Source organism: Choloepus didactylus, chromosome 9, assembly GCF_015220235.1.
Source record: "Choloepus didactylus isolate mChoDid1 chromosome 9, mChoDid1.pri, whole genome shotgun sequence".
In the NCBI taxonomy this organism is placed as follows: Eukaryota; Metazoa; Chordata; class Mammalia; order Pilosa; family Megalonychidae; genus Choloepus; species Choloepus didactylus.
Window position 1 is genome coordinate 25,529,606 of NC_051315.1, and position 21,029 is coordinate 25,550,634.

The window sequence follows — 21,029 nt, forward strand, 5'->3', positions numbered from 1 at the left end:
AAAAAAAAAAAAAATGAACTTGGCAGAAATATACTATGGCCATACTCCCCAGTCTTTTGTGGGAGTGGGACATCAGTTTGCACTAAAAGTTTCCCCACTGCCCCTGAAAAAAAAAATAAAAATAAAAATAAAAAATAATGGAGGGAGGCATGGTTAGGGGTATGAGAGGATCTGAGTTTCCTTTGTTTTGTCTTTATTTCTCTTCTGGAGTAGTGAAAATGGTCTAAAAATTGAAAAAAAAATTAATTGTGTTTATGGATGCACAGCTGTATGGTGGTTCCGTGGACAACTGATTGTACACTTTAGATCTTTGGATAGTTCTATGGTATCTGAACAATCTCAATTAAAAAAAAAAAAAAAAAGCATAGTGCACATTTAACGCCAATGGTGAATCTTACAAATCAGGCATGATGGTAAGCTCTGGGCATTCTGAGGAATTATTTTCAGGTGCTGTGTAGCTAAAGGAGCCAGCATGTACAAAGGCCAGTGTTATAAATAGGGCCCCAGAGTTAAGTATTTGGTCTAAAACTGACAGTTCCAACAACTCTGAATAATGAATCACTGGACCCTAGATCTCTAGGGAATCCTGGCTCCAAAAGCCTACCCTCTTGAGCAGCCAGCAGCACAAAATGACAGATTTAATGGATTTACTGTGGATACAAATTCAAAACATTTCTTGATATTATTTAAACCTACCATCTTTACAGAGAGAATTGCAACTATCTAAAGACCTACACCTGGTATTGCTTTAAACACAGACGTTGTCAAAGAGCCACTTTGAATTTTTGAAACTGTGAAAGGAATCTCATCCCCAAAGACTAGGAATAAATTGCATATGCATTTTTTTTCTTTATGTGTAAAGTCATCTTCTAATTTATAGAAAACTTGGAAAACTCTGTTCTCTGTTTTCCTTTTCCAGGGATAGAAATATTAGCATTAACCATCATCATTGAGAAGATATTCCATACATCTTAGAGGAATGTGCTTGAACATCTAAACAGGCAGAACCATTATCCTGTTGCCATTGCCAGAATAGGGTTCTCAAATAATCTCAGTTCACAGACTAGCTCAGCCATATTTCCTTGAGTGATTCTTGTAGCTTCTGCAAATTTTAGTTATTCTCATCTGTAAATAGGTATCATTGTCTAGCTCAAATGACTGGAAGATTGAGATCTAAGTATAACACAACCTTATCGTGGTATCTTTGATTATCGAGGACAATTGATGTGCAGATTAGAAAGCATGTGAGTTAGAACTGAACTTTAGCATTACATATCTTGCTTTGTGTACAAGCAGATGCAAATGCATATTGAACAAAAATGGAAACAAAAGGTTTATTTGGTTAAGATGAGATACTTTCTAGTTGGTCAGACAAGTAATGGAGGACACCGTAACTGAGTCTGATTGGATAAGAAAAGGGGTGGCGATTGGTAAGTTGAGTGAGAGCGTGCAGCCTTGCAAACGCCTTTGATGGGAAAGCATGGATCTGTAGAGTAGCAAAGAAGAAAGTCTGGTCAGGTAAAGAAGAGCTAGAAGGGGAGTTAGATGAATTAAGGGATCAAATTAAGTGTTAAGAGCTCACTGTGTTTAGAGAAGAGAGTCCACACTGCTTCTATTGATCTCACCACTCCTGGAGACCATTTCCTCTCACATCGCAATAGGACAGATATTGGCTCTGACTTGCTAGTATCATTGGTACTTGGGCCTTTGGACTGATTTCCATATTCTGCTGAGTAGCCACAGTGCCCAACATGGAGGGTTTAAGTGTGATAGCTTCCACCTGAGCCTTGACCAGTAGCAGGTTCTTCGCTGGAACAAAAGGTTACTGCTATGGAAAATGGGTGCCATGAATAGTCTTTTCTTTGTTTTTGTCTTTTTATGGTAGTGGTTGTTAGACTGTTTGTCTTGAACCCTTGAATCCCGAGGCTCAGATAGGTGATAATGACATCTACTGGGCTCCAAAGAGAGCCTGCTTGCCAAGGTTATGCCAGGAAAGTCAGTCCGTAGCAGGAGAAGTGGTATCAGAAAACAGTGTTTAATTAAATTGGTCAATTATAATGAGTGGAGGTTTATTTAATATATTAAAAGACTGGCTCAATGAATGAGTTGATGATGTGACTCTGGAACTGGCAACATCATAAAAACACAATTCCCCAATAAAGAAGTAATAAATAGTTCTCATAATTAGGAGAATGAAATGTTACCCCTCTCAGAGGATTTAGATTTTTCAGTGGCATTTTTAGCATCTATGGTCCTATTAAACCCTGTTATTTTCTTCCTAATCTGTGCCATTTAGAAATGGTTTTCATTTAACTTTCCCATGGCTCATTTCTCTCCTTCAGAACATTTTCAAATGATTCCCTGAAAAGTCCATGCTTTAACACATTTCCATTATAAAACTATAATAAGCACCAACTACATAGCAATAGGAAATAGCCAGAACATGAGAGACTGACAGGAGAAGAAATTGGCATCTGGGTAGTTAATTTTCATTCTTGAAGGCCCTACTGCCTTTTTGGCTTGGTGGGTATTTTTGATCCTCTGGATATGATTACTTGCCTGATGGACAAGAGCTCTGAAGGGGAGAGTTCTCACAATTCTTAAAGGACAGCCTTTTCTTCCCTTAACAAAATCAGGGACACAGTGATTTTGTTATTATATTACCCAAGCCTATAATGGAAAGAAGACATTTTCATTTTTATTCCCCATGGCCCCTTGTATGTTGTAAAATGCCCCTTACATGTTCCATTGAGGGGACCCCTTTTGTCTAGAGAATTAAATAAGAGCCATTTAGCAACCTGTGTCCCATCAAAAGTTAGGGTCAATTCAACAAATACTTATTGAGCTCCTACAGGAAACACAGACATCATGAAAACATAAGCCCTGCCTTAAGACTATATTTATTTATTTATTGTCCATTAGACACATGAATGAACACTGATAGTCCAAGTCTAACTTTGGTTAGCACCAAAAGCATGTTTAGGTATGGGGAGTGTGGGCTCTATTTCCCTGAGCAAATTCTCCCAGTAGTTTTTAAAGTACAAAGTAGACATAGGGTTATTAGTAAAAGAGCTAAAATAGTATAAGAAAATAGCAGACACCTAGAGAAGGAGCGAGGTGATAGTTTTTTAGAATGTTATCTCATTCCCAAGCATCCCACAGTGCAGCCCCAATGTGTGCCCGGATGTTACAATCATGCTGCAAGTCTGCTTGAAACCAGGGCTGTCACTGAGTGCCAAACAGATGCCAACTGGGGTCATGTGAAAACTTTTGTGGAAGTGGTAGGATTTATTTGGGCTTTTGAAGGAAAGGTAGGAATTTGTCTGCTAGCAGGGACAGCTTGTGCAAATGTAAAATGGCAGGCATAAGGGATGGGGGGTAGGGAATCAAGTAATTCCTTGTGACTGGAAAATCTTCTTTAAGAGGTGCTGTTTCTTACAGCATTAGTTAAGAAGGTGGGTCACCATCTTCCTATGGAGACCTGCTCCCCATCTTCCAATAGCTTGTCATTGAAGTTAGTTACTCTGCTACAAAGGCTGATTGCTGGAGCATAAAGAATAAAATTATTAAACCAGGTGGTCAAGTGCCTATATCAAAGATACATACAACCAGTTTCTCATTTTCCTTCTGACCTCAGAGCTTTATTTGGAAGGGAGGGTGGAAATGTAAGTCCTGGCTAATATTGGTAGCTTCAGAAAAACAGATCCATGTCAGAGAGAGGAATCCATTTGCTCTCAGACTCATGTTTGAGGTGTGGGGAAAATAACTTTTTATATTAATTTTTCATCTGCCTCCCTATTTGCGTGAAGTACTTTGGCAGAGATGCTTTCTTGTATCCCATATAAAAGTCAAAAAGCCTTATGTAAATTGTCTGTGAGGTATTAAAGAGTTTATGGAATGAATTGGTGAAAGTTTTGTTTCCACGGTGCAGTACAGTCAGCTAAACCCTCCCTTTCATCAGCTCAGTTTCCTGGCATTGGTTGTAGTCATGTCTTTTCATTTTTATAGATTCTTCTCTTACCTCTAGTTTCCTATGAGATTTGGGGGCCGACTTTTCACTGTAACAAGTTATTATCTCCTTATTCTAATGTAGGTACTGACTTCTGAACCTTTCATTCCATTCTTCTCAGCTTTCACAGCATGAAATGTGATTCTTTTATTACTTAATTCCTTACTTTCCTTGCACCCATTTCCACTTCTCTTTTTCCTTCTCCTTTCATTTTGACTTCATGTACTTTTCACTTTGTGATTTCTCTTATCCTTGTGCACTTTCCATGAGAGCTAAATAGAACCCCACAGTTAAAAATAGTTTCTGACATTATTTGTGATTCCTGAGATGTAGTCTCACAAATAACCTTTTCTCATTTGATGTCCACCTAACATGCTGACAGTGTTCCAATATTGTTTTCTGATTATCCCATTACATAGTGCTTTCCTTTGCATTTAGTAGAAACTTGCAAGTAATGGTTCTGTTTGGATAGCACTGCGTAGTCATCATTTGCAGTTTTATGGAATGGGAAAGGCAAGAGAGGAAAGCAACTGGGGCTTAAATTCTTCTTTAAAAGAAAAGCATTAATTAAAAAAATTGGTAATAGTTTGAACCACTCTCTATCAGCATGCCTGTACTAGAGACATCTTCGTGATCTAAAGTAACATATGTGACAATGAAACAGTTTCTTTTTCTTGCCCAGGGGGAGTCTTGTGATTTACAGTGAGGAGCAATGCATTTTAAATTGTAGCCTCAAAGATGCAGACAAACTCAATCCCATTGGGATACAAGTTCCGAGAAAACCCCCAAAACAAATACATAAGTAGTAACCTAAGAATTCATTTACTGTACTCATTGTTTTTACCATAAAATTGTAATATTCATAGTCAATAATTGTACACAGCCACAACATTTTAGCAGTATTTGTCTTGTGGTGGTGTGTGTGTGTTTGTGTGTTTAGCTATGCTCTGAAAACAGCCTACACGTAGCTAAATTCATATGAAGCCACAATGCCCAGGAGGCTAAATGATTACCTGTTGGCATTGATCTCTTAAGGACATAAAAAGAATTTTCCAGTGCAAATAATACCACTTTTCTTATGCATTCCAAGAGCACCTTATATTCAAGAGTAAATTTCCTCTATATATATTTGTTTCAATTGACATCTTAAAGTACATCTGAGAATACAATATAACATCTAATTGAGAACTGGACCATCTCATAGATGCTTTCTGAGCTCTTTGAGGAAATGAAATGATAATGGAATTCCTATTCTGAGTGCTTGGAAATGACTGTCTTTTGTTCTCTTCTGCAAAGGCATGACATCATACTTTAGTTGAGGTATGCTTTTCTAGGTAAAGTAGTAAATTCAGAGAAGCCAAATATATATATTTTTGGGGGGAATGTAATTTGGCTGTTTAGGAGAGTGTGGTTTCTCAGCTTAAGCTCAGCAGGCATTACTAAAAGATAGGCTATTTTTCTATAACTTGGATATTTCCATGTAATTTTTTTTCCTTCCTGTTCTTGGCAGGTGCATGAGGCAGTCCCATGTTACAGTGGGTGCAATCAGTATTCCTGGGTTGTAGAACATTGGTCTCCATGCAAAATCAACAATGAGCTAAGGTCCCTGCGCTGTGGAGAAGGAACACAATCTAGGAAAATCAGGTGTGTAAAAATGAAGACATTTGGGAAATAAGCAGTGAAACTTATATATTTTTTATAAAAACCACAGTGTTTCTTACCCAAGTACACTCTGATTTTCACATTGTATATTCTGTTGTTTGCTGATTTTTGAAGTATCCATGGAAGCTTATATACCGTGATCTGCTGATATTTGCAGTGGGATTCCCTCTGTAATGTAGCCACAGTCTTCATCATTCCCTGCAAACAACTTCCTCATGGGAGAGCCACCTGCTCAGAGCAGGCTGGTGTCCCTCCACTGGTTCTTGGCCTTCACTGTTAAGAATTAGGAGATTTTGACTGTGCTGCCATTGCTCTTTTTTGCACTATGGTTAGTAAAGTTGATAGACTTTATAATTTTGGATGTCAGTACATTGAAAATATCATTTTTAACACCCCACAATTAGCTTTAGAAACCAAAATCTGAGGATACCTAGGAACAGTTGCTACTATATATTTAATTTTTTATTTTTTCCCTTTGGAGAGTTCTTTATTTAGGACTTGGTTCTCTATGTATTTTTTTTAAATTCAGTTTTATTAAGAAATACTCACATACCATACAATCATCCATGGTATACAATCAACTGTTCACAGTACCATCATGTAGTTGTGTATTCATCACCCCAATCTATTTTTGAACATTTTCCTTACACCAGAAAGAATGAGAATCAGAATAAAAAATAAAAATAAATAAATAAAATAAATAAAAAATAAAACACCCAGATCACCACCCCCACCCCATCCCACCCTATTTTTCATTTAGGTTGTGTCCCTATTTTTCTACTCATCCATCTATACACTGGATAAAGGGAGTGTGAGCCACAGGGTTTTTACAATCACACTGTCACCCATTGTAAGCTACACTGTTATACAATCGTCTTTAAGAGTCAAAGCTACTAGGTTGTAGTTTGGTGGTTTCAGGTATTTACTTCTAGCAATTCCAATATATTAAAACCTAAAAAGGTAGCTTAGTCACTATACATTTTAATCTAAAAGGAGAACATCTCTGAAAGAATTTAGCAAATGCTGACTTTTTTGTTTGTTTGTTTGTTTTTGTTTTTTTTACTGAGGAAGCAGTGGTGACCAAAGAAAACACTTGTCCTGAGTTTGTCAGATGGTCTATTTAGAAATGACTTGGGAAGAAACAACAATTTCCTTACCAGTTGAGGATTATAGCAATAGAACTTAAGACTTAACAAATAAATGGTAAACAGTGATTAGCATGTAAAATAAAGAAGAAAAGATAGTGGAGTCAACTATCCAATTACATGAGAATAGTGTCTTATTTGCCTGTCTTGGGAGCTCTGTTTTAAATGGACAGACAGTATCCAAGTCAGGCAGTGCCCCGTTGAGTTGTCTTTCCGAGTGAAGTCCAGGCAGAGCCTGCTTCCCTGTGTTGACTGCTGTTCAGTCTCAGCAAATGTACTTGACTCAGCACATTCCTGCCATTTCTGACACCCAGTTCCAATGTTGCAAAATCACTTCCAGGCTTGTTGGATGAAAGAAATGTTGGCAAAACTGTAAAGGGGCTCCTTATCATCAACCAAAGCATATGGCTGATAAATAAATTATCCTTCTTTCCCTTTGTTTACTACCTTTCCCTTGGGGACTAGTGTGCTCAAGCTGTTGCTCACTTTGTGCTTTTACCACTTTCTCTTCAAAACCCAAGTCTTCTGTTTCTTATTCCCTCATGATTTGAAAGATGCCTGACCAACCTACCTTGTAAAGTAATTTGTAAATGAGCTGTGACATCTCATACTCTTATCCCAGCAAGGTGTCTTAGCAATATTAAAGGAAACTCTCCCGAGAAGGAAATGCTTTAAGAAAACAAATTGTCACAGAGATAATTGTGGAAGGTTGATAGAGAAAAACAACACTTGAACAAGAGGGCCTTCTAGCCATATCTCTAGACTACTCACCCTGCTATGGTAAAAATAATACAACTACCAAATACTAGTCACTGTATTACATGTTATACATGCATGAGCACATTTAAATATGTAAAGTGGATCTTCAAAGCATCTTTCATTCAGCACAGGTATTGAACCTAATAAGAATGTGTCTTATACAGAATGAAACAGCTTATCTGTTCTTTTACTAAAAACCTCCAGACTGGAAGACATCTTCACAGTCCATCCATTACTATAGTCATTTATTGATTCAAATATTATTTATGAATATTTACCTTCTATGTAGCAGGCATTGTTCTAAATAGTGGGGATAAAGCAGTGAACAAAACAAAGTTCCTGTCCTCAAATAACTTACAATATAGCTGCAGAGGAAAAAACTAGACACATTAATCAATATAAAATGTAATGTGTCTTTTATGAAATATGACAAAGAAAAATAAAACTGGGCTGGAGTGATGGAGAGTACTGTTTTGGAGAGGTTGATCAGCCAAATGACATTTGAGCAGAGAATGAAATGAAGTGAGATTCCTGAATGAAAGTGAAGATCTGTACAATGAGAATTCCAGCCCAAATAGAGAAAGCAGGGAGAAACTAAGTTCACATTTGAGAGCGAACATGCGGGCACTCTCACAAGGAAAGGGGTGAGAGGCAAGAAGCCTGGACACTGTGGGACAGTCTGCTTTTATACAGTTCTGTTCCTTTTGTAATTTTTATTAATTGTTTTACTACCCTCCCTTTTCCCTTCCTTCCTTGATGCTGGTTGGTGGATGACTCGCTCAGATGGGGTCAACCAGCCCCCAGGTGCTGTTCACTGCTGCTCTTCTCAGAGCTGACATTCTCCTTGAGGCCTGACCATTCCTGGAGTTTGCCCTTTGCTCAGCCAGCCACTGCCCTAACTCTAGCCCTACCTCACCAGGACTCGAATCATGTGGGATCATCTAAGAATGGGAAAGACTTTGGATATTATTCTTACTGCAACAGGAAGGTTTGAGACAGTGGGGGTGGAAGGTGGGGACTAACATGCTCTCATTTACATTTGAAAGGAGCACACTGCATGAAGTGTGCAAAAGGGACTATGGGGGATACATGTAGAAGCAGTGTTGCAGGTTTGGAGGCTATTGCAGAATTCCAGGGGAGAGAGGTTGATAGTTAGACTGGGTTTGGTAATAGTGATGGTGGTGAGAAGGTCACGTCTGGAGTATATTTTGAAGGTAAACAACACAATTTGCTGATAAAATGATGGTGGTGTGTGAGAGAAAGAAAAGTGTCAAGGCTGTCTCCTAGGTTTCTTGGCCTGAGCAGCCATAGGAATGGTGGTGCCATTTGTTGAGATGAAGAACTTAGAAGCAGGTTAGAGAGAGTAAATCAAAAGTTTTGTTTTGAATGCATTATGTTTGAGATGTCATTGGCCTTCCAACTGAGGCATTACAATCTGCTGTTCAGGGGAGAGACTGGAGTTGGGGCTATAAATTTGGACATCATTTACATATAAATTTCGTATAGATCTATAAGAGAAGAAGTAACTCAGCTGAGCCCTCCAAAGGAGACTGTGAAAGAACAGTCAGTGGGGTAGGAGAAAAACCAAGGAAGTGGGAAGCCAAAATAAGCAAGTTTTTCAAGAAGGGGGATGTAATGTGTTGTTTTAAGTGCTTCTGATTAGGAGTGAGAACCGACCATTGGGTTTGACAGTGGGGAGTCTTTTGATGACCTTTCACAAGAAGTTCCTCTGGAATGGCAACAGAGCATGACTCAAGTGAATTCAAGTTAACTGGAGAAGAAGAAGTAGACAAGTGTAGTCAATGCCTTAGAGCAGTTTTGGAATGAATTTGAGAGAAATGAGGTGATAGCTCAAAGGAGATATGGCAAGAAAAATTGATGATGCAGAGCATGTAGGGAATAACTGCAGGGGTATTTTCATTTGGGAACCACCCGCCAACCCACCCCAAATTTCAGTCACTGTAAGTCTTTACTCTTGGGCTTGTCAGAATCCTCAGAAAAGTCTCTTTTTAAATCATAAGTGAAATAGATAATCCTAGCCACCAGTATTCTGGGAACCCAATGAAAGAAGGTTGGTATGATAGGCAGAATAATAGCCCCCAAACTTGCCTATGTCCTCATCTCTGTAACCTGTGTCTAAGTTGACATAAGTGGCAGAAAGAACTTTGCAGATGTAATTGAGTCAAGGACTTTTGAGAAAGGGAAATTATCCAGCATTGTCTTGGTGGGGGGTGGGGGTGGGGTCATCTAATCACAAAGGTCCTTAAAGTAGAAAGGGAGGCAGAGACAGAGAGAGTGAATCAGAAGATGATGTGACTACAGAAGAAAGGTACAGAGAGACACGATGCTGCTGGTCTTTAAGATGGAGGAAGGGAGCTGTGAGCCAAGGAGCACCGGTGGCCCGTAGAAGCTGGAAAATGCAAGGAAATTGATCCTCCCTTAGAACCTCCAGAAAGAGATGCAGCCCTGCCAATGCTTTTTTTTTTTTGTCCATTTTGAATTTCTGTACTATAGGACTGTAAAATAATAAATCGGTGTGTTTAAACTGCTAAGTTTGTGGTAAGGAGCAATAGAAACTAACACAGCTGGAAATGGAATGGTCATCTCAATTTTCAGTATATGAACTTTTACTCAAATCTCTGTTATCAGTAAGGTGTCCCCATCCTTGATGGTACTGTATGTTCCTTAGCACAAAGACCCTTTTTGTGACCCATTCCAGAAAATAAACCTTGGTCACCCACAGAGAGAGGGGAGGGGCAGTCACCTACATGTGGATTGGGAGAGGAGACCTCAGGGTCGTCTTCTTAAACAGACTTTCACGCAGTCCTCCAGTTTTCATCCTCCTTTCCAGAGGTACTTGGTTCTACAAATTTCCACATCTTTTATGTGTTCTGTAGTGTAAATGGGGTTGTTTCTTTGTTTTCTCCTGAGGGCTTAATATTCAGCTCTCTCAGATGGGCTGGGACAGTCACCACTAGTCCTTCTAGTCTCCTTTCATTGTGGCTGTCCTCACCCATGTTAGCTCATGTTTACCCACTTTTCGGTAACGAATTCCTTTACTATTGTCCTCATGGCATGTTGGAAATGAGAAGAGGCTAGTGCATACATTCAACTGGCCATCATTAACCAGAAATTTTACCTCTGTCAGTAAAATATTTTTAGAAAAGAATTTCAGGTGAGAGTGTGCAGGAAGGAAAGGAATTTCCAGGTTTTTTTGTTTGTTTATTTTTTACTTTTTATAGCAGTGATTTATATGCAACTCAAAATTTCCCAATTTATCCAGTTTTTAAGTTGTCCAGGGAAAGACACTTAAGCCCTCCTGTAGTCCCGCCTTCCACTATTAAGTATTACCACAAGGGGAAATTGAAGTCCTAGATTCCTCTGTAACATGCCTCCCTATACTAGAAGGCACCCCATAAATCTCCCCTCTGTCTACCATTTTTTGTTAACCTCATTTATAGAATGTCTAGTTTTTCACTACTTGGCAGCTCATAAAGCTTGTTTTATTTTGCCCCAGGCAAGAGGATACTTTGCCTTTTATCTGAAGTTTGTTTTGGTTTTGTTTTGTTTTGTCAAATATGTGTACAAAGGAAAAGTCTTAACACAGGATAATTCATTCCAGCATAGCATGATTTAGGGAGAACCAAAAGCTCTCCAGCACATCCCTATTAAAACACTTGCTCCTTGGTCATGGCATTGTGTCCAAAATTACCAGATTAGCAAATAGCACCATTTATCTCCTCATAATTGTCATTTTCTTCTTAACTATCATCATTAGCCCTAGAATAAAATACTCATAAGAACAGAGAACTTGTCTGTCTTTCTGCAATGCTGTATATACCCCTGCATCAGGCAACTGTCTGGCACACACATACAAAAAAAAGTCCTAAAAAATGTGTATAAAATCAATCATTATTAACAAATAATAACAACTTTGTATCCCAACAATGAACAAAAGAGGGTTGTGCATTTTGAGTCCTCATTAAATATTTTTGGGGATAAATCATTTTTAATAAACTTTTAATTAGGATATGTCATAAATACAGAGAAATGCCCAAATCATAGGGATGCAGCTTGATGAATTTCACAATATGAATGCATCTGTGCAATCAGCCCAGAAGTCAAGAAACAAAATATTACCAGCACCACCTAAGTCCCTAACAGTCACTAACCTTTCCTATGAAGGTAATTTTATACCTTACTGACACCATAGATTAGTAATGCTTATTTTTGAACTTTATATGAATGGAATCATACAGTATATACTCTTTTGTGTCAACATTATATTTATCAGTTTAATCCATATAGTTTCATGTAACAAAAGTTCATGTGTTCTCACCGCTACATAGTGTTTAACTGTATGAATTTACAATATATTTATCCATTCTACTGCTGTTGGGCATTTGGATTGTTTGTGGTCTGTTCGATTATAAATAGTGCTACTAATGAACATTTTCAGTCCAATTGTTTTAGAACACACTGGTATACATATTTGCATAAATAGAGGTGGAATTTTGGGGGTTCCATTATATCTAAGTGTTTAGCTTTCCTAGATAGTGCCAAATAGTGTTCCAAATAGTTCAGGCTCTAACAAGGAGAGTAAAAGAGTTACAATTGCCCCATATGCATGTCAGCACTTGATATTATCCTTGTTTTTTGTTTTTTTTTTTTTAAGCCATTTTGGCAGGTATATCATAGTATTGTACATTGGTTTTAATTTGATGACTCTTCATCACCCTTATCAATAACAGTAATTATTTGTCTCATTGTCTTATGGACTTCTCTCAAAGCATAACACAGTCCAAACAACTACAAGGTCTGCATTTAAACTATAAGCTCACTTGTTGCTTGAAAAAAAACTTGCTTATTGCCCTTTGGTTTGCAATACCAAAAGTCTTTACTGAAAATACGTGAAAGACTGACATATCAAATTGCTTTTCACATTACCTTGCTGTGACCTTAAACAAGTTGGACAAAAACTAGGAAAGTTTAGATGGTGCGAAATAGAATTATGAGAAAGGTCAAAGGTAGCTGCAGGGAGTATGAAGGCACAAGCTACTACAAAATGACGAATTTATTCAGAGAAGGAGAGGCTTCAGGATTTGTTACAATAAAGGAACATCCCCTCAGTGCTACACCTGAGGGCATGTACGCTGGGTCCCCTCGGAGTGAGAGCTCGTCGAGGGCAAGCACTGTCTCGAGTCTTTCTGTTGTTCAATGCTGCCCTGCTGAATAAAGTTCCCACCACTGAGTTAGCCCTCAGTAAAGACTGAAGAAGGAAATATTTTATTCCTGTTTTCTCTACTGGCCTTATGTTAGTTTTCCCTGAGGGATAGGTAAGTATCATACTATATAGTATATATAACTATTTTAATATATACAGTATAGTATATAACTGTTTTAAGTTTGCTTTCCACTGCTTTAAGTAATCAGGCTATCTTATGATCTTGCCTGATAGGTGTGTGAATATGGCAGATAGTGAAGGAGGAGCAGTGGACAGTGGCCTGTGCAACCAGGAAGAAGTTCCCCCGGAAACCCAGTCCTGTTCTCTCCTGTGTCCTAATGAATGTGTTATGTCTGACTGGGGACCATGGAGCAAATGCCCTCAGGTAAGTTTTCCTCCTTGTCAATATGCTAATTCTCCAGTGCTGTCTTCACTGTTCTCTGTGTACTCCCCATGCTGCTCTCCAAAGCATTTTCCTAGTACACAGGAGAATAATTTTTCTGGAGGAGGAAAAACAAAAGAGAGACATGAGAGACAGAGAGAGATTGAGAGAGAGATTTCAGCAAGCAAGAGTGAGCAATTTAAAATGCTAGGGCTTCTTTCAAGACCTTTAACATGGTAAGGATAAAGAAAATGAGCCTATAATGACCACACTAGGATTCAACTGCACACCACTGTTAAAGTGGTCTAATTTCGTACCGAAATGATTCTCATTATAATCTCTTGGTTCTGTTCTGTTTTTATCCTTGCAGAATCAATTATATCTTTGGAGCTGAATTCCACTGTTAAATTTATCTCCTGTTAGTGTTGATGTGTTTTTGCCTTTTGCTGTTTTCCCAAAGATGAGGTACTCTTTTGCCATGTTTCTACCTCTTCCAAAGCTGACAAAAACCCTTTTCTAAGTCTAAATCATTTGCCTTTATTTTTCTCCTTTTTTAAAAAAATGAAAACACAATGCAAGTGTGGCAAAATAGATATTATTCAGGTAGTGTGGGTCAACTTAATATTCTCAGAAGATAAATTCTGATATTTAAACGTATTTTGAGCAAGGATTGGAAAAAAAGTGAAGAGTGGGAACATGTTATATGGGTTCAAACATTAAGAAGGAAAGAATGAGGATATTTTGAATTCAGCTGTCAAACTGACAATTTGTGGAAGGACTGTGTGTAATCTTTATACAGAAAGGGAATTATTTTTTAAATCTGTTAATAACCCATCTTGAGGATTTTAATTATTGATTCTTCATTAATTGTTGCAGCCTTAACTTTGATATTTCTATAATTCTAATCCTGAGAGAGACTTCTCTCTGTTTTTATTATTTTTATTTTTGAGTTGTTCTTTGGTGGTAGGCCAACACAATATTAAGATGAAGAGGCACCAATAAAGAATAACTCTGTAACAATGGAATGCTTTTCCTACTAAGTCATTTATTTTGCATGTAGCTTTAATATAATGAGAATTATTACTTCCTGGGTACTTACCTTGTGCCAGACATATACAAGAATTATTTCATTTAGTCCTCACACCAACCCAGCTACATAAGTACTATTATTAATCCTATTTTACAGATGAAGAAACTGATGTTCAGAACGCCTAACTAGTATGCCCAAATTCCACACTTAATAACTGATAAAAATGGGAACAAAACTAATTCTGTCTGATGAAGCCAAAACAAAGCCTTTGCTCTTAAATACCCAGGTCACTTATCATGAAAGAATTAGTGTAGATTTGGACTTAGTATTTGTCTTTCTTTAAAAATGGGACATTTATTTTAAGAAAAAAAGCAAGTTGTTTTACCTGCCTGTATGATTAGTCCACACTTAAAAAGTTTGCTAGCGTGTACTATATGAATCAACCTGCAGAAGAATTAGTAACCTGCAGAAGTATAATTAAACGTAAAAGTCATGCTCTTCTTCACTTATTTGTCTAATTTGCTCACAGAAGACTCCACTTGAGCTCTAATCACTTTGCAATGAAAATGTTGCCCTCTTAAGTCAAGATATCTGGCTACTGAGATACTGAGATAAAATTTTTGTTGTAGGAGCACTTTACACAATGCTGTGATGGCCTGACATCCTGCGTTTGGTTTTTGAGTTTCTATGAGGCTGTTTTCTTTAAGGTTTGCTTTTCCAAAATAATTACTTTATTTTTGAAATGAGAGATAGAGAAATATTTTAACCTCCTTTCATGTGTCTGGAAGAAGGCATAGACAGTTATGCACTTGTCTGCATGAAATGAGAGGGATGTTCCTTCAATTGATTAAGATGTATGTCTTCTAAGTTACATGATAAAAACAGTAACAACAATAACTTTCATTGAGTATCTGTTCTATAACCAACACTGTGCTGGAAACCACATGTAACTCTAAGTTTCATAACAACACTATGCTGTGATTGAGACCACATGTCCATGGTCTTCCAGGTCTGACCATAATAGCCTTGGTTGTTCTCAGACACCATGCCTATCACAAGTGTGAGAATGGAGACTTCAAAATGAAAAGAATATGAATAATAACAATTAGGGTCCACACCTGGTTATTTTCCCTGTTCTGTGCATGTGACTTAATTTTTTTAAAGTTTCAAGATTTCAGTATTATGCCCCAAATCATGTGTACTTGAGATTGAAGCAAAGGTAGCAAGGTAAATTATTGTGCCTGATGTGTAATTCGGAATAAACTATTTCAATGTCATTTTTCTGAGAAAAGGGAAACAATGTGCTGATTTAGGGATTCTAAAATGGCCATTATCTTATCAAATTCTGCTTTGATACTTTGCAATGTAATGTATGTTCATAGAACTGATCAGCCATGCTTTATTGGTTGTTCTTTTTCTTCCCAGGAAAGTTCTTTAGAGCCAAACACATAAACAAACAAATAAAAAACGAGACAAGTAATAAGCTCTGAAAAAGCAAACTTAGTATATTTCTAGGACAAAATGTATTTCTCTTGTATATCCATTAAATACTCTGAAGCTTACATTTTAATTTAGCTATAAAAACTATATTTAATGTGAATTAAGTTTAATGTGCTTTTAGAGTGAATAGGTCGATTTGCCAGGTAATTGAAAGAAATTTAGGGGTCTTTAGTGAACCAAGATAGTTACATAAGACACTCTGGGATGCAGTTCCCCACAGAATCTCTGAATAACTAGCAAATTCTGGCAAAGCCATCTTCCTCAAATTTTCAGAAAAAAAGTTGCACTAACTGGGTGAATGCTGGATCAAGAAATTGGAACTTAAAACTAGTAGGAGAAGCTTGTGGTGCCCTTATGTGCCCCTTCCCTAACCCCTACCTAGCGTGGTGTGGAACCTACCTGTGCTTCCACTGTGGGTCCCTGGCTCTGTTCTCGAGGTAGCAGAATAACCCTTTTATGCAGGCTGGTGTACCTGTAGGTCAGTGCCAGTCTATCAGTGAGAGAGAGCCTAAAGGATTGAATCAGGACACTCATCTCTGCCTGCCCCTCCCCACCCCCAAACCTACCTTACATGCAGAAGCAGCTTGTTGAGAGCTAAAGCAGTATAAGAAATAATTAAATCAAAGTGGGCCAGGGCAAAAACTTATGAAGCATCCAAGAGGAAGGAAAATTCTGTTTTGTAGGGAGTAGAGAAGGCATTCAGATTCCTGAAAATGGGATAACTCCAAAGGCCGTAATTGCAAGCCCAGGACCAGACACAGACACAGAAAGAAGGAGCGGTGCAATTTCACCTTGGGCTGATCTTCTTGATAGTAGGGGAAGGGCTAAACTCAGAAGGAGTGCACCAGCCAACACAAAGCCAATTTGCAAAGACTAGGAAAAGTGTTTTCTAAGTTGGGTTGTTTGTACTACCTCATGGCACTCAATATGATAGCTCTGGCATATCACTGTCTGGATATAAACTTACAGAAAAAGCAGCTTAGGGACTAAATCCCAGAGCTAACACTTTCAAATATTAAAAGGTACAATGTGCAAGAAAAGATTGTAAGAAAACAAACAAACAGGAAAAGATGGCCCACTGAAGGAACAAGATAAAAATCCAGAAAACCATCTTTGGGAGTACCACACAAAGACTTAAAAAAAAAAAAAAATGATCCTCCATATGCTTAAGGAGATACAGGAAAATGCAGAGAAAGAACTAAAGGATATTAGGAAAATGATGCATGAACAATATGGAAATTGAAATTAAGAGATAGAAATTTTGAAAAGGAAGCAAACAGAAGTACTGGAGTTCAAGACCACAGAAAACTGAAATGAAAAATTCCCTAGGGGTTTCAGTAAGAGATTAGAACTGGCTGAAGAAAATTTACTGAACTGGAAGACAAGACAACTGAAAGGATTCAGGCTGGAAAGCAGGAAAAAAAAAAAAAAAAAGTGAGCAGAGCCTAATAGATGTACAGCACACCAAAACAAGGTTACCAATATACAACATTATGGGACTCTCAGAAGGCGATGAAAAAGAGAAAGGGGCAGAAAGAATATTCAAAGAAATAATGACAGAAAAGTTCACAATGTCAAGAAAGACATGAATACGCACATTTCAAGAATCCCAACAGGATAAACTTGTAGATAATCATGTCCAGACACATAGCAGTCAAACTGTCTTCTTTAGTTTCCTGGCTGCTGAAGGCAAGCACCATGAAATGGGTTGGCTTAAGCAATGAGAATTTATTGGCTTACAGTTGTGAGGCTAAGAGAAATCCAAAATCAAGGTGTCATCAAGGTGATGCTTTCTCCCAGAAGACTGTGGCTGGCTGCCAGTGATTCTTGGTCCTTGCCTTTTCTGTTACATGGCAATGCACATAACAGCCTTTTCTAGTTTCTCTCTTCTCTTCTTGGTTCCATTAACTTTCAACTTCTGGCTTCCTTTGTTTTACTCTCGCTATGACCTTCTCTTTAAGGAATCCTGATTCAGCTGGGCCACACCTTAACTGAAGTAATATCATCAAAAGGTCCTGTTTACAAGAGTTCACACCCACAAGACTGAATTAAGTTTAAAAACATGTTTGTTCTGGGGTACGTAGCTCCAAAACACCACTCTGTCCAATGCCAAGGACAAGGAAAGAGTTCTAATAGATGCAGAAGAAAGACAGCATATTATGTACAAAGGAGTCCCAGTAAGATTAAGTTCCAGTTTCTCAAGAGAAACCATAGAAGCAAGAAGGCAGTGGAGCAAAATATTTAAAGTACTGAAAGAAAACAATTGATAATCAAGAATTTTATATTCAGTGAGTTTGTCTTTCAAAGATAAGGAAGAAAATAAGATACTACCAGATGACCAAAAACTGAAGGAGTTTGTCACCACTAGACTTTCCCTTCAGGCAGTGCTAAAGGTAGTTCTTCAGACAGCTAGGAAAGAACACTAATGGACTGAAGTGCTGTAAAGAAATAAAGACCTCCCATAAAGATAACTAAATGGGTAATTATTAATGCCAGTACTATTGTATTGTATTTTTGGTATGTAAGTCCACTTTTTACTTCTTACAGGTTATAAAACACAAATTCATAAAAAGTAATGATAAATCTGTAGTTGTGGATATACAATATGTAAAGATATAATTGGAAACAAGTATAACGAAAAGGTTCAGTGATGGAGAGGTATAGGAACAGTGTTTGTATATGCTTTTGAAGTTAAGTTGGTATGAAATCAAATGTGATTGTTTTGATTTAGGTGTTAAATTTAAGCCCCATGGTCACCACAAAAAAAAATATCTAAAACTTATATGCAGAAAGAAATGAAAAAGGACTCAAAACAGTATCCTACCAAATAAAATTAAACAAGTAAGAAAGCGAGCCCTAATGGAAGAATTAAGGTACAGGAGAGGTAAAAGACTTACAATAACCAAATAACAAAATGTCAGAAGAAGATCCTGCATTATCAGTAGTTACTTTACATGTAAATGAATTAATCTCCTGTCAAAGGGCAGAAATTGGCAGAATGAATCAAAAAGCATGTCCCAATTATATGCTGCTTACAGGAGACTTACCTTGAATTCAAAGACAAGAGAAGGTTTGAAAGTGAAAGGATGGAAAAAATATCCAAATAATAACTGAAACAGATCTGCGGTAGCTATACTAATATCAGATAAAATAGACTTCAAGTCGAAATCTGTTACAAAGGACAGAGAACACTAGATTCTTATAAAGAGATCAGTTCAAGAGGAAGTGTAAATATTGTGATATTTATTATAGAAATTGGCTCACATGACCATTTGGAATTGGCAAGTACAAATTCTGTAAAGCAAGCTCCAAGTTGGGAACCTTGATGAAGGTTTCAATGAATTCCACAGGAGACACTGGCTGGCTGCATTAGGGGTAGAAATAGTTCTTCCTGATTACTGAAATCATCAGTTTAAGGCCTTCGGCTGATTGGATTAGATTTCTCTGATTGCTGAAAGCAATGCCCTTGTTGAGATGTGGCTGTTCATTGTGGACGATAGCTATGGATGTAATCAACTGACTAATAATTTGAATCTATGAAATACCCTCACAGTAATAATCAGTCCAGTGCTTGCTTGACCAAACAACTGGACACCATAACCTAGCCAAATTGACATGTAAATTTAACCATCACAGAAGGGAATAACAAGGGTTAGAGTGTAGATAAATGAAATAGAGAATTAAAAAAGTAGAATCAAGGAAACTAAAAAGTTGATTCTTTGAAAAGATCAATAAAACTATCAAACCTATAGCTACACTGACAAAAAAAAAAGAGAGAGAGAGAGGATGCAACTAAATTCAGAAGTGAAAAGACGTCATTACTACTGACCCCAGAGAAATAAAAAGAAATGTAGGAGAATACTATGAATAACTGTATGCCGACAAATTAGATAACCTACATGAAATGGACAAATTCCTAAAAATACACAAACTACCTACACTGACTCGAAGAAATAGAAGATCCTAGCAGACCTATAACAAGTAAAGAGATTGAGTCAGGAATCAAAAACCTCCCCAAAAAAGAAAAGCTGAGGACCAGAAGACTTATCATCATTCCTGCTCAAATGCTTCCAAAAAATTTGAACACTTCCCAACTCATTCTATGAGGCCAGTCTCACACTATCCCAAAGCCATATATAGATATCAGAAGAAAATAAAATTACAGAACAATATCCCTTATGAATGCAAATGCAAACATCCTTAACAAAATACTAGCAAACAGTCCAACAGCACATTAAAAGAATTATATACAATGATCAAGTGAGATTTATCCCAGATATGAAAGAGTGGTTCAACATAAAAAAATCAATGCATGTGATACATCACATTAACAGAACAAAGGAAAAAAAAAAAAAAAAAACATATGATCATCTCAATTGATGTGGAAAAGGAATTTGACAAAATCCAGTACCCATTTTTGATAAAAGCACTTAGGAAACTAGAAATGAAGGAAACTTCCTCAACATGATAAAGGGCATATATGAAAAACCCACAGCTAGCATCATAGTCAGTTGTGAATTACTGAAAGCTTTCTTGCTAAGATCAGGAACAAGACAAGGATACCTACTGCCAACACCATTATTCAACATTGTCCTGGAAGTTCTGGTCAGAGCTATTTGGCAAGAAAAAGAAATAAAAGGCTTCCAAGTTGGAAAAGAAGAAACAAAATTTTACAGATGACATGATCCTTTGTATAGAAAATCCTGAAATATCCACAACAAAGCTGCTAGAGTTAATAAATGAATGCAAGGCGGCAGGGTACGAGATCAACACAAAAAGTCGGAGTGTTTCTGTATGCTAGTAATGAACTATCTGAAGAAGAAATCAGGGGCAAAATTCCATTTACAGTAGCAACTAAAAGAATCAAATATCTAGGAATAAATGAAAACAAGGATTTAAAGGACTTGTACATGAAATACTATAAAACATTGATGAATAAATCAAAGAAGACCAAAACAGGTAGATGGAAGGACATTCCAAGTTCATGGATTAAAAGAGTATTATTAAGTTGTCAATTCTACCCAAAGTAATTTAAACATTCAACATATTCCCAATCGAAATTCTAACACATTTTTTTGCAGAAATGGAAAAGCTAACCATCAGATTTATATAGAAGAGTAAGGGGCCCCAAATAGTCAAAACCATCTTGAAAAAGAGAAATAAAATTGGAAGACTTATACTTTCCAATTTTAAAACTCATTATAAAGCTACAGTAATCTAAACAGCATGGTAATGGCACAAAGACAGACATTTTGACCAATGGAATAAAATTGAGAGTTCAGAAATAAACCCACATCTATGGCAAATTGATTTTTCAT

The 21,029-nt window shown here is 37.2% G+C and overlaps 1 protein-coding gene across 7 annotated transcripts in view; it reads left to right on the forward strand.

Moving 5' to 3' along the window:
• The window catches only part of THSD7B (thrombospondin type 1 domain containing 7B), a 952,777-nt gene that overhangs the window by 828,476 nt on the left and 103,272 nt on the right, over positions 1-21,029 (forward strand). For all 7 annotated transcript variants that reach the window (XM_037848906.1, XM_037848908.1, XM_037848910.1 and 4 more), the window contains 2 exons: positions 5,520-5,653; positions 13,034-13,184. In XM_037848906.1, the coding sequence (XP_037704834.1) occupies positions 5,520-5,653; positions 13,034-13,184 (285 nt within the window). The remainder of the gene's footprint in view (positions 1-5,519; positions 5,654-13,033; positions 13,185-21,029) is intronic.